Below are 14442 nucleotides of genomic sequence, written 5' to 3' on the forward strand. Positions count from 1 at the left end.
GGGTCAGTTTGTCAAACACCTAACCCTCTCCAAGTAAGCCCTAAGTCAAAGAAGCCAGAAGAATGTTGAGTATCTCTGAAATTTATAAGGTAGACACTATTGCAAATAGTAAATTTGCAACTTCATTTTTTAAAAAAAGGTACTATGGGATCACATTTATGTCTTTCACAATTTTGCATTAAGAAGTCCTTATTCAATTCTAGTAAACATATTCATGGCAGACAGATCAGATTGGGTGTTTGTTTTCCTCACCTGGATAATATTTTCCTGCATATCCAGGATGATTAAATGTGCTTCTGTAGCCAGGTTGCCACTGATCAAGGCTTCTTGATCTAACTCTGCCTTTGTTCTAGGAAACAACAAGAGGTCAAACTAAAGCGCGTGTCAAACCTGGCCAGGTTCCCCATGATGGTAATCTATGCACCAAGGTGTAAAGAAATCTCCAGAATAGTCAACCTTGAAATGAAAACAGAGCAACCGGCCCTGAGTAACTACAGTGCAGGTGCCTTCTGTGATTCATGTCTTGTTAAAACAACCGTCTAGGTAAGGTCTCCTGGTCATCCTCAACCCCATTATTATTAATAATGATGATGACAATTATAAAAATAACACTATGGGTAGAGAAGCAGTTATTAGTTGCTACTAGCAATTAAGCTCTCCTATCAGGTTGTTGCCTAAAGCCTCAGGGCTATGGCTGTATTTCATGCATGAAAACCATTTCTAGATCTGAGTAAGGGGAAGCCCCGGCAACATGCGAGAGAGAGTGAGACTGGATGTGATGTGAACTTGGCAGTGATGCGGCCGGGTTAGGAAAGGGTGGGGCTTTAGAGCTGGGTCAGGGGAGAGTCAGTCTCTTAACTTCCCAAAGACCACCTTGAGGTTGCTCAGTCAAGTGCGTGGGGTCTTTCGTCCTTTTCCATTGGGAAGCAAGACTGTATTCCTGTAGGGCAGGTGATCTAACATCCTGCTGGACATTACTGGTCACTGCCCACTTGAGAATGGGAAATTGTCTGGTGCTCGCTCCTCTATTAGGCTTCACTTTAAGGAATTAGAATGGTTTTTTTTTTGCTAGCCCATCCATTCTCATGAAATCTAAGTGAAGGTATAAAGGGATATTTTGTATCATCATCCAAATCTAGTTGCAAGGAAAGGGAGGTATGAAGAATTGAGTTTAACAAGATGCCTCAGTAGCCAAGATGTTACCATGGGGTTAGGGTATCATTATATCAGCTCAGATGTCTTGGACCAGGGTTACCACTCAGCTGTTTTTGAGTCCCCTTCACCTAATGATGGGGGCATTGCAGCTGCTTATATACCACTGAGGACTCCCAAAATAAGCATTTCTGTGTGTTTTACATGTTTTCATGTTTAGGAAAGGCTCTCTGGTCCCAAGGTACTTGACATTTTTTCTCATTCTCCAAGTGATTAATATGTGTAAAATAAATGAAATCTAAATTTTTTTTTTTTTTTTTTTTTTTTTCCCTTAGAGACAGGGTCTTGCTCTATCACCCAGGCTCTTGCTCTATCACCCAGGCTAGAGTGCAGTGACACCATCATAGCTCACTGAAGCCTTGAACTCCTGGGCTCAGGTGATGCTCCGCCTCAGCCTCCTGAGTATCCGGGACTACAGGCATGAGCCATCAAATTTTTATATTGTGATAGAGTACACATAACATAAAATTTACCATGTTAACCTTATCCTTTTTAATTAATTGACTGCTAGTTTAGTTTTAAATTTAGAGCAATGCTGTCCAGTAGAAACAATGGGGCCACATATGTCATTTTATATATTGTGGTAACCACATTTAAAAAATTTTAAAAAAGGGAAATTATTTTTAATATATTTTGTTTAACCTAAAAGATAAAAAATACTGTCTCCATGTAAGCAATATAAAAAAATTACTAGTGGAAATATTTTACATTGTTTTATTCACAATAAGCCTTCAAAATCTGGTGTGTATTTTTCACTTATCTTGATTTATTATCTCAATTTGAACTAACCATATTTCAAGCATTCGATAGCCATATGTGGCTAATGGCTGTGGTATTGGACAGCACAGATCTAGAGTGTCCTAATCTGTTTTTTCCCAAATTTTTGTATTGTGATAAAGTACACCTAACATAAAATTTACCATCTTAACAATTTTTAAGTATACAGTTCAGTAGTGTTAAGTACATTCAGATTGTTCAACCATCACTACCACTAATCTGCTTTTTTAAAAGCTTACCATCTGGCCAGGCGCAGTGGCTCATGCCTGTAATCCCACCACTTTGGGAGGCTAAAACAGGTGGATCACTTGAGTCCAGGGGTTTTAGACCAGCCTGGGCAACGTGGTGAAACCCTGTCTCTACAAAAAATACAAAAAGTAGCCAGTTGTGGTGGTACACACCTGTAGTCCCACCTACTTGGGAGGCTGAGGTGGGAGGATTGCTTGAGGCCAGGAGGTGAGACCTAAAGAAAAGAAAAGCTACCAGTGAGCTGTGATTTGTGCCACTGCACTCCAAATACTGCCTGGGCGACAGTTGAGTGTTGAGGGTACCACTGACCTTTTTTTTTTTTTTTCTCAAAGAAAGAAAGCTTACCACCTATTCCTTTAAAACAGTGGATTTGGTGGCAATAGAATCGACCCGGGAAGTTTTAACAAATACTGATTTCTGGGTCCTGCTGGAGTTTCCTGTTGAAGTAGTTGAGGGTACCACTGGGCACTGACGGTTTTAAAGCTCCCCAGGTGATTCTAACGTGCGGCCTAGGTTGAAGATTACTGCTCTAAAAGAAACAGAGCCAAAATAATTGAAAAATGATCAGAAAGAGGGTGAAAGACACTACTATTATAATTATACATTTTCCAGGTAGGTAGGTTGAGCAGTTATAATTTTACTATGGTTTCCCTTTAAAAAAGAAAAAGCACAAAGCCCCTGAGAATTTGTAGATGTGAATCATCAGCTCTGATAACCAGCAGCCCACCAGGTAGTGCAGGGCTGAGAACTAACCTAGAACAAACTGGAGGCCACGCATGGTAAGGACCAATATTGTGTTGCTCCTGCAAGCCAAAGGGAAAGCTTTTCCAGAACACTGGTTTACACAGCCCAGGCAAAACAGGCCTACTTAGGGGTTTTTCTTTTAATCTAGTAAAGTAGATGAGCCAAACCACCTAAGCAATTCTGTAGCACCCACGGCATGCATATTTTGTAGCTGTTGTTCATTGCCCAAAGTAGAATGCATGGACTCTCAGATCCAAATATTTTATAAATCAGTCCAGGGAATTTAGTGCAAGAATAACATACACAAAGCAAATAGGCATGATACCAGCAACTGGGTGCAAGTCACAGCTATAATAAAAATATACTTATTTATTGAATGTTTTAAAATAAATTTGACTCCCAAAAGTCCCATAAGTGAACCAGAATGATTCATTCTTGTGGCAACAGCAAAGATACTAACTCACATTTATTTACAAAACAGCACTGCTAATCAAGTCTTCTCCATACCCGCTTTGATGGGTGCTTCATCACCCACGGGGTATCCTACCTTGTCAACTGTGTGTGAGGGGTGATTTTAGCCCTGCAACGTTTTGCTCAGTGAACCCTGGGACTCATTAGGCTACCTGTGGCTAAACGGTATTGGAAACATGTGCTATCTAGTCAAACATATATACTTTTAGCATTCGTATGTCTAAATTGTTGCATACATAGCAATGCACATCAATATATCTATTCAGCTATAGCATACATTTCGATCCAAACAGGTTTTTTTATTCTTTCATTTCTTTATAATTTTTTTCTGATAACAACATATATTATAATACACATCTACTGTAGGAAACATCGCAGAGTATAAAAGAGAAAACATCAATTACCCATATTCCCAGCACCCAAAGAAAACCACAATTAATATTTTGGTAAATTTGCTTCCAGCCTTTAAAAAATACATTGACTATATGTCATCAGAGATTTGAGGTTTTTTTTTTTTTTTTTTTTTTTTTTTTGAGATGGAGTCTTGCTCTGTCACCCAGGCTGGAGTGCAACGGCACGATTTCGGCTCACTGCAACCTCTGCCTCCTGGGTTCAAGTGATCCTTCCTCCTCAGCCTCCTGAGCAGCTAGGATTACAGGCATCTGCCATTATGCCCAGATACTTTTTGTATTTTCTGTAGAGACGGGGTTTCACCATGTTGGCCAGGCTGGTCTCGAACTACTGACCTCAAGTGATCCACCCACCTCAGCTTCCCAAAGTGCTGGGATTACAGGTGTGAGCCACTATGCTACTCAAAAACCTAGTGTCTGCCCTGCCTTTGTTCATTTAACATTATGTCATAAGCACGTCCTCATGTCATTAAAAGGATTTTAAAACATTTTGATGGCAACCCAACTTTTAAACATATTTTCCTACTCTGGAGCATTTAGAATGTTTTCAATTTTAAAAAACAACGTTAAGTAGCACTGACAAAAATATCTTTGAATGTGTATCTTGTACACATTTCCAGAATGGAAATATCGATTTGAAATTATGTGGTCCTAGGCACTCTGTCCTGCTTTCTCTATTTCCCTGCTACCCTCCCCGCAAAATCAGTTGCTTTTATTAAACCATCTGAGGTTGCTGAAGAAATATGAGTTTTCTTTAAATGCTTATCAATGTGACAAGTTTTTAAGAGCTGAAAACCACAACTCCCTATACCTTTGATTATCCTGGGTCCCTGGATGAATTGTATTTACACAGATAATGATGTTTCATTTTCCCACCCTTGGAAGGATGCAGTTGTTTCAGTAATAAAAGTAGCCTGGGAAAAATAGTTTTGGACTTTAGGTAAAAGTAGCACAAAGTTGCTGAGTGACTCACTTATCTAGCTTCTCATTAGCTTGCCGCCAATGTGTCTGCTCTTTCTTCCATCTCAAATTTTCATTTAGGCCTGGAAATCGGTCGTTCCCTAGGAGTTAAGAAATGCATGATAGGAATTTGATTAGCATGAAACCCTTCAAGATAACCAGAAGTTCATAACAAGCTCCACTGAGAGGCCTCAGCACCATTTCTTGGGCTAATTAGAGTCCATGCAGGTTGCTGGTAGGAGACAAAGTCACCATGCTTATGTCCAAGTTAGCCTGCTCTTTGATTGATAGACTGGAATATAAGAAGAACCTCTGCCTTTCTGGAGGGTCAGAGAGACATTTCTCAGGAGCAGAGGATTCCTGTGAAACTCTGGAGGCTTACTGAGTTATTGGGTACAAAACTATGGGTGTCAAATGAGGGTGCCTGACCACCACTGAAAACTATGAGCTCCCTCCAAGTTCCCTGCCACTGTGTCCCTTTGAATACAATAAGCTGTCACTCTTTTACTTTGAGCATGGTGAATAAGACTGAGGGTACTTGGGGATTTCATTCTATCAAGTTCAGCCTTTTTGAGATCATTCCTTCTGTGGTAGAACCCTTGAATGACTGGGACACCGAAGCCATTTCAGGGAATTGGTTCCATTCTAATAGTGCCCTGAATGATTGCAGGAGATGATCTTGGGCCCAGAACTGTTGAGTTTCTTGACCATGCTCTGAATAGACTAGCCAAATGTCACATAGAAAGGCCTCAGCCTTGAGGGAAACACCTTCCACCTCCCCCATGACTAACATTCTTAGAGGTGACCTTTTACCATCAACAAGTTTTAATTAAAAGATGTCATTTGGTGCTGTTTCCAGGGTTCCTATGATCGTAGAACAGCACTTTCCCTCAAAGTCACAGAGCTAACACAAATGTCACGCACAGACTCCCAGCATCTGCTGTCTCTGACACTACTGTAAATATCTCAAGAAAGTCATGGTTTCTAATCATGTTGGGAGGACATTCCTCCCCACAAACAGTGAAAAGACTGCTTGACAGAGAGCAGGGAAGGGCCAGTTCAACACACCTGGAGCCCGGCGGCGCATCATCTCCCCTCTGGCCCCTTCTCCACGGAGCAAAGCCTCTTCTAGCCGGGCCTTGACATCCCTTGACTTCTGCAGGACTTGGGTACTGACTTTGTCAGAATTCTGTTTTCCCTGGACAAGACAGAGGTAGGAGGACATGTCCTTTGGTGAGATCTCCGTTGATGTGGAGAATTACCAAAACAGTACACTCCACAGTGATGCCAGCCAGGTTTGACATGTGCTACGCTGAGGTGCTGTTCTGGGGAATCCTATGGCCAAAACTCTGTTAACAGAAATGGGGTTCTCTCTGCACAAGGCAGGGATCCTTTCCCTGTGAAATGATCATATCTATACCTACAAATGGGTTATGGATTTGAATATAGCAATGAGAAACATTAATGATGCCTCCATGGCCCAAACAAAGGGGATGAGTAACAAGACAGAATTGCACTTGGGAGATAAGAGCTGGTGTAAAGTTGTGCCACTCTAGACTTACCTTATACTCAAAACATAAGACACAGATGAAAAGTAGGTCTAAAATCCTGTTGAGCTGCATTGATGGCAGGTCAGCAATCCACTTCCTAATGAGGCTCTGATCAGCATTTTTCATGATCCAGAGGAAGCAGATCATGAGGTTGCGAGTAGTGTCCGCGTTCAGCATGTTGTACTGCTTATAGGGCTGGAAGGAGGCAGATTAGGGGGTGGTGGCCAGGGAAGAAGTCAAGCAACAGAAAAATTCAAGGTGTTCTCTTAGAATACCATGACTGTACTTCATTGCTAGGCTGGAGATCTGTTTCCAGGAGCCCTGCCTTCCTTAGGCAGGGGAAGCGGTGTTCTTTGTGTAGGGCTACTCAGCAAAGGGGCTCACCTGGGGCAATATTTGAGCTAGGCTTTCAGCAGGTATCTGAGTACCTCTGTCTTAGGAGCAGTGTGGTCTGGTGATCTGCCCTGGGCCTTGATCATGCATGCTGCAATCCCAGTGATACAAAGAGGCTTTCATGCTGCTAAGATCTCCAAGTATTTCTCCTTCATGCTGGACAGCAGAGGATTAGACTTATAGGGGAGAAGGAAACTGGCTGGGTGCCATGAATAACCTTGCTGTTGAAGATTTAGCTTGTTTGTTACATAGTGCAAAGTACAACATTAAGGGTCATGAACTGCTCAGCAAATTAATCAAATCCATGTTTGTGGAGTTCTCTGTAATGGAGGTTTAACCATAATTTATGTTTGCCTGGGGCTGGGGTGTGGGGGTTCAGGCTATTTGCTTTAATATTTTGGCCACAAGTATTCATTTTAAAGTGCTGAGCACACTCTCTGTTACTCATCTCATCAACACAAACAACAGTAATGAGGCTGCACCCTTGGTTCATGCAGCGTAGCTAATATCCAGTGGAATGTACTGGTGAAATTGCAATGAGGAATTTGTGGGTATGGGAGGGAAATGTTAGTTTTGGATGGAAATAATAGAGGTTATAAAGCAACTTTAACTTAGTTATTCTGAGTTTGTTGACAAGAATAAAGGAAATTTTGAGATATAGCCTCACAAGGACTATGTTCTAACAGGTGAACTTTGGGCTTTTGAGTTTTTCCCTTAGAGGTCAATAATGTAAAAGGCATATACCACCTCAAGCAGCTAACTTTGATAAGATGGATATTAGAAAGGTGGAGGTCATAAAACACAGTATTTCTCCACTGTGATTTGACATCAGTGATGTCAAATCTCAAATATCTTTTCTCTGTGTCATCTTCCTGCCTCACTGCCCCCTCAGTCCGCATGGGGATGGGGCTTGCTAAGCGCTGGAAGGAAGAGAAGAAAGTCATCCAGTAAGAAGAGTTAGGTCAGGATGCTGCTTTCTCACAGGAGAAGCAAGTTAAATTCTCTGCACATCTATACCCTACATTGAAATGCAAAAGTAAATGACATTGGAGAATGCAGCGCTGTCTTCACAAGGGATAGTCAGAGCTCGTCAATGAGCAGAGATGAATCCCACCTCAAATGAATCAGAGGATACATTCCCAGAGGAGCCCCTCTTTAAGCCCACAGAGTCCATGCAAAAGGACAGAGCCAAACAACCCGCCACAGGCTCCCTGCGGTCCTAGAAAAGCTGCAATCTTTGGCTTAAGAAGCCCTTACGCTAAGCTACCAGCCTCCTTCAGTATTCTTTTGGAGGCATAACACAGTATGAATTACACACACCTAGACTCAACACAGCCTAAGTCTCCACCCTCAGGGAGCCTTGGTTTGATTTCCTTTGCAATGATTTCAGATTTCCCAAGTTTTCGTCCTTTCTGGTTTCTTGAACTTGGACTCAGCACCACTGGGACTGCCTGAATTTGATCTGCACATCTCTTGCTGTTGCCAAAATCCTTTCTGACTTGTGTGTACCTCCACTGCCAACCTCACAATGATTCTTTACAGCAAAATTAGGCAGAAAGCATCAACGCCTGCTCTAAGCTGAGTCCTCCCATCAGAAGATGACAGGAGAGGCTGGGCACAGTGGCTCATGCCTGTAATCCCAGCAGTTTGGGAGGCTGAGGTGAGTGTATCATCTGAGGTTGGCAGTTTGAGATCAGCCTGGCCAACATGGCAAAACTCCGTCTCTACTAAAAAGTACAAAAAAATTAGCCAGGTGTGGTGGTACATGCCTGTAATCCCAGCTAATCAGGAGGCTGAGACATGAAGAATGGGGGAGGCAGAGGTTGCAGTGAACTGAGATTGCACCACTGCACTCCAGCCTGTGCTACAGAGTGAGACTCTGTCTCAAAAAACAAAACAAAACAAAACAAAACAAAACAGATGACAGAAGACATGACATGAAAAATCAACCAGACACATGTGCACCAACATACCAAGGAAGACAGCACTATTCCACTTGTTTTCAAATTGAAATTATTCCCTGCTATGGCCAGAGCCACATTCTGGTTGATGGCACCAGCTCCTTCTTGTTCTTCATCCGAGCCACTGGTGCGGTATCTGCGAGTATCTACACCTGCAATGAAAACATCATTTGTGATGTCAAGTCAGACATGACATTTCCCTATGTCCCCTACCCAATAAGAGACTGATACTTCTTAGTCACTAAAGTCAGCACAGTAATTTTAAACCTGATGTTTAGCATTATGTATTTGCTATCATCTATAGGAAAATACAGCAGGCTAAGAAAAGAGACAATGTCTAGCACAAGATTAGGCTAGAAATTAATTTTTCAAATTGTATGAACAAAAAGTTTTCAAAACATCCATAATAGTTTCCTGTAACATAATTTTTTAGACTTTATTATCTATTCTAATAATTGACATTATTTTAAATGATGACCAAATAGAAGAAACCTACAATTGCAGAATTAAGCAAGTACCTTATATAGAATAATAACCTATTATCACAGGTTCAGCAACAATTTGTTATATTTCAAATGTTTAAAATGAACATCAATTTATTGTATCTATGTAATAATAGACATATCCATATTTATAGATAGGTCTAGATGTATGTAAGCAAAAAAAAAAAAAAAAAGGATAAACCATTTAAAAGTCTGGTTTTTAAGAATGCTACCAAGCATACAATAAAAACTATTAATATTTCAAGCAGTTCTGGGGAAAGTGTGGTAAAATATTCACAACTGATTGAATCACTGATGTTTTACTAAAAACTCGTGTTTTTCTAGACCTGTCAACATTACAGTGATCTGGGCCTTCAACTATTTAGAAAAATTTAAGTGTAAATAACATTTCTTCCACTAAAGTTATGAAAACAAAATCCAGTTGTTCTTATTTATTTGTTTATTTATTTTTAGACAAAGTCTCACACTATCATCCAGGCTGGAGCGCAGTGGCGCCATCTCCGCTCACTGCAATCTCTGCCTCCATCCTCCTACCTCAGCCTCCCGAGTAGCTGGGATTACAGGTGTGTCATCACGCCTGGCTAATTTTTGTATTTTTAGTGGACACAGGGTTTCGCCATGTTGGTCACGCTGGTCTTGAACCCTTGGCCTCAAGTGATTGGTCCACCTTGGCCTCCCAAAGTGCTGGGATTACAGGGATGAGCTACCACATCTAGCCAAAACCCAATTTTTAGAAATAATTATTAAGGCCACTGGGATTTTAAACAAATGGTTAAATAAACAGCACATGGAAATCATGCAAGACCTGATAACATTATCACAACTAACATAGAGATACATTCTTATTTCCCCTTAATCGCCATAGGGTTATAGTTACAAGAAAAAGCAGGAAAGATACAAACATGTGCTGTGCAAAATGCTTTTACAGAAGTTCTTCAGTTTCATCTTTATCGTAACCCTAAAAGATAGGCCTTGTTATCACATTTTTACAGTTTACAGAGGAAAGGAAGGCACGGATAAGTTGAGCCTTTCAACGGTCACTTATATTAATAAATGGGGCTGGAATCTGAATTCAGATGCATCTTTTTGAAAGACTATATTCTTATGAGTTTATCAACCTGAAGATTCTATATTTAATAGATGTACTATGTAACCTATAACAATAAAATACTTTTCACTGTTTTCTTTCATCAGCTCCATCATGACCATAAAGTTCAATACATATACAAAGAAGTCTTTGAGGTTTAAAAGGCTCGGAGAACAAATGTTGAAAAGTTCTGATTCCGAGTCACTGATATGGAGCATTCTAATTGACAAGAGAACTGTGGAGAATGTGTGCTAAAGTGGTTCCTGGCTTTGGGAACAAGCAGGCTCTTGAAATGGAACTTTTTAGAAACTTTCCAGCATGGATTCTCAAAATGGGCTGCAAGTCACACGCCATGCTCTGCATTATGTCTGTAAATGCTAAAAACAACTCTGTTTTCAGTTCCCCGCAATCAGGAGCTACTAGAGGAAGCTGCTGACCTCATGGTGCAGCTTGCTCAGCCCTGTGTGCTGAGTTTGTTTCTGTCGTTTCCTTGCACTCTTGCCCCAATAGAACTCCACAAACCCTAACCCCTGTCTCAACCTTTCTCTTCCGAGTTACCCCGTTAGCAGTTTGCTGGAGGATTTTTTTTCAAGAAAGGAGAGAATTACTTCCACAGGAATACTTGATTTTCATTTTACGATTTGTTTGAATTAAAGACTATAGGTGTTTGGTCCCATTTTCATGAACTAAATACTTGTCACCGTAATAATACTATAAATAATTTAGTCACATATGACACTTTCCATATGGAGGTGGGAAAACCTGGATGGTTCCAAGATTTCAAGGATGACTACCTGTAAGGAGGTTGGGCTCAGGGAAGCATTCCCCAGATCCCAGCACCCTTCAGCTGCCAAGAGAGCAGCATGGACATTTCAAAAACTTCTCTTGAGCTGGAGGAAAAGCAAGAACTACTCTGATGGGATAGGAATTGTGTGTATGTGTTTGTGTGTGTGCATGTGTGTGTGTGCACACATGTACGTTGTGGAGAGGGTAGGCCGATGGACTGCCTTTCTCAAGTCAACATAAGAAGTTCTTCTATTTGGGAGGATTTTTTTCCTCTGCATTCCTTAATCCACACTGTAATTTGTAAATAGATTCAGGGGTTTCGCAAAACCCCTTTAAGACAACTTACCCTTTCCTCTTGTTGCTAATCTAGAGATATTAACCTCAAAATTAGCCACTTAGTGCCAAGGGCAATATTTCTCTGCTATGATAGAATTTTCTAATATTGACATATGACATGATTTTTTTTTTGCATGGAACAATTATTTGGGTTCATTTGAGACTGCTTTTTTGCTTACATATTCATAAAAGAAAAGGGAAGGAACACCTTTATTTCAAGTTGTTAGAGCATGATCTCCAAAGGGAGTAATTCTGTTACTATTTCATCCTTTGTGGTGTATGGTTTATAAAGTTCATCCCATACCAGCAGATCAATGAATGAATAAACGAATTCACGAAAAAATAAGTAAACAATTTCTAAACAAAAAACACATTTGGGGCTATGTGCCTTTTTTTTTTTTTTTAACTGATTGGGGCCGGTGTTAAAGGGGTTTGGAGACCATTGTTGTGAAGAATTGCTCATATGAACATATCAGCACTGTAACAAATGACAGAGACCTCATTCGGATGGGACATTTGGCAGGGGTCCCCATCAATCCAAGAAAGAAAACAGAAGGGCAATTACCTGTAAAGTCACAGAGCTGTGGCAAAGCATCCAAAATGATGCCAACTAAAGGCAGGTAAAGGGCAGCGATTTTGACCTTCACCTCTGGTTTGACACAGCGTGGGTCCAGGTCATGAGAACTTAGCAGGCTGTGGATGGCACTGACAGCTTTCCTTTGTACTTTGCTGATTCTGTTGGCACAACACAGGAATCAAAAGGTTATGGTGAAGGGAAATTGACTAAAGAGCTCTTAAACAGTCAAGAGTGATCAAAATGCTCCTAAGCAATGAGGTGACTATGAAAACCAAGCAATACAGGATAGAATTATATAGAATCCAGAAGTAGACTGCCTGTGTTCTAACCCTGGGTCTGCTCTTTAGTATGATGTTTTCAAGTTCGTCATATTGTAGCATCACTATTTCATTCCTTTTTATTGCTAAATAATATTCCATTAGTGAATTTTATTTATCCATTCATCAATTGATAAACATTTGGATTGTTTCTGCTTTTGAGCTATTATGAGTTATGAATATTTGTGTACAAGTTTTAAGTTTTACTTTTCTTGGGTACATACCTCAGAGTACATTTGCTGGCTTGTATGGTAACTCTCTGTTTAACTTCTTTTTTTTTTTTTTTTTTTTTTGAGACAGAGTTGCTCAGGCTGGAGTGCAATGGCATGATCTTGGCTCACTGCAACCTCCACCTCCTGGGTTCAAGCAATTCTTCTGACTCAGCCTCCTGAGTAGCTGGGACTACAGGCACCAGCCACCACATACGGCTAATTTTTGTATTTTTAGTAGAGACAGGGTTTCACCATGTTGGCCAGGCTGGTCTTGAACTCCTTGCCTCAAATGATCTGCCCGCCTCAGCCTCCCAAAGTGCTGAGGTTATAGGCGTGAGCCACCATGCCCAGCCTCTGTTTAACTTTTACAGGAATCAGCAAGTTGTTTGCAACGGTGGCTGCACAATTTTACATTCCCACCAGCAGTGTCTGAAGACTCCATTTTATTCTTGCCAACACTTTATTACCTGTCTTTTTTATTATACTCATCTTTGTGGCTATCAAGCGGTATCTAATTGTGATTTTAATATGCATTTCCCTGATAGCTAATGATGCTGAACACCTTTTCCTGGTCTTATGGCCATATCTTCTTTGGAGAAATGTCCATTCTGATCTTTTGCCTTTTAAAAAAAACTGAGTTATTTGTCTTTTTACTACTGAGTTGTAAGATTTTAAAATATATATTCCAGATACAAGTCCCCTATTAGGTTTTTGATTTGCAAATATTTTCTCCCATTTTGTGGGTTGTCTTTTCATTTTTTTGATGGTGTCCTATAAATCACAAAAGTTTTAATTTTACTGAAGTCCAGTTATCTTTTTTTTTCTTGTTACTCATACTTTTGAGTGTGTCATATCTAAAAAACCATTGCCTTTTCTAAGTCTATGATGATTACCTCTATAATTTTATGTAACAATTTTATAGCTTTAGCTCTCACATTTAGGTCTTTGATCTATTTGAGTTAATTTTTGTATATGGTGTAATATAGGGTCCAACTTCATTCTTTTGAATGTGGATACCCAGTTGTCCCAACACCATTTACTGAAAACTCTATTTTCCCCCCATTGAGTTGTTTTGGCACTCTTGTCAAAAATCAATTGACTATAAATACGAAGATTTATTTTTGGACTCCTAACTCAATTTCATTGATCTATATGTCTATCATATGTCAGAACCCCATAGTCTTGACTACTTTTGCTGTATACTAAGTTTTGAAATTGGGAAGTGTGAGTCCTCCAGTTTTGTTCTTGTTTTTCAAGGTTGTTTTGGTTATACTGGGTCCCTTGAATTTCCACATGAATTTTAGGATCAGTTTGCTAATTTCTGCCAAAAACAAAAAACAAAAAAAAACCAAGCTAGAATTCTGAGAAGAACTGCATTTAATCTATGGATCAATTTGGGGAGTATTGTTATTTTAATAATATTAAGTCTTCTGATTCATGAACATATGATATCCCTCCATTTATTTACATCTTTATTTCTTTCAACAGTGTTTTGTCATTTTTGGCATATAACTCTTGTATTTCTTTTGTTGCATTTATTCCTAAATATTTTTTGTTTGTGATGCTATTTTATATGAAATTGTTTTCTTAATTTCATTTTCAGATTGCTCGTCGTAAGTGTGTAGAAACACAATTGATTCTTGTACCATGCAACCCTGCTGAACTCATTTATTAGTTCTAATAGAGTTTTTTGTGGATTCCTTGAGGTTTTCTATAAACAAGATTATGCCATCTATGAATAGAGATAGTTTTACTTCCTTTCCAATTTAAATGTTATCTTTTCTTTTCTTTTCTTTACTTTTCTTTTTTTTGTTGCTGTTTTTTTGAGACAGTCTTACTCTGTGGCCCAGGCTGGAGTGCAGTGGTCCGATCTTGGCTCACTACAACCTCCGCTTTC

General features: G+C 39.8%; 2 protein-coding genes across 10 annotated transcripts in view; one reads left to right on the forward strand and one right to left on the reverse strand.

The window, feature by feature from the left end:
* The window catches only part of LOC126937902 (putative COBW domain-containing protein 7), a 952477-nt gene that overhangs the window by 659895 nt on the left and 278140 nt on the right, over positions 1-14442 (forward strand). The gene's annotated exons all lie outside the window — the stretch shown is intronic.
* The window catches only part of DOCK8 (dedicator of cytokinesis 8), a 240779-nt gene that overhangs the window by 38483 nt on the left and 187854 nt on the right, over positions 1-14442 (reverse strand). For all 9 annotated transcript variants that reach the window (XM_050761724.1, XM_050761731.1, XM_050761732.1 and 6 more), the window contains 6 exons: positions 12005-12174; positions 8740-8879; positions 6386-6568; positions 5892-6021; positions 4837-4924; positions 253-349 (listed from right to left, as the gene is read on the reverse strand). In XM_050761724.1, the coding sequence (XP_050617681.1) occupies positions 253-349; positions 4837-4924; positions 5892-6021; positions 6386-6568; positions 8740-8879; positions 12005-12174 (808 nt within the window). The remainder of the gene's footprint in view (positions 1-252; positions 350-4836; positions 4925-5891; positions 6022-6385; positions 6569-8739; positions 8880-12004; positions 12175-14442) is intronic.

Source organism: Macaca thibetana, chromosome 15, assembly GCF_024542745.1.
Source record: "Macaca thibetana thibetana isolate TM-01 chromosome 15, ASM2454274v1, whole genome shotgun sequence".
Taxonomy (NCBI): Eukaryota; Metazoa; Chordata; class Mammalia; order Primates; family Cercopithecidae; genus Macaca; species Macaca thibetana.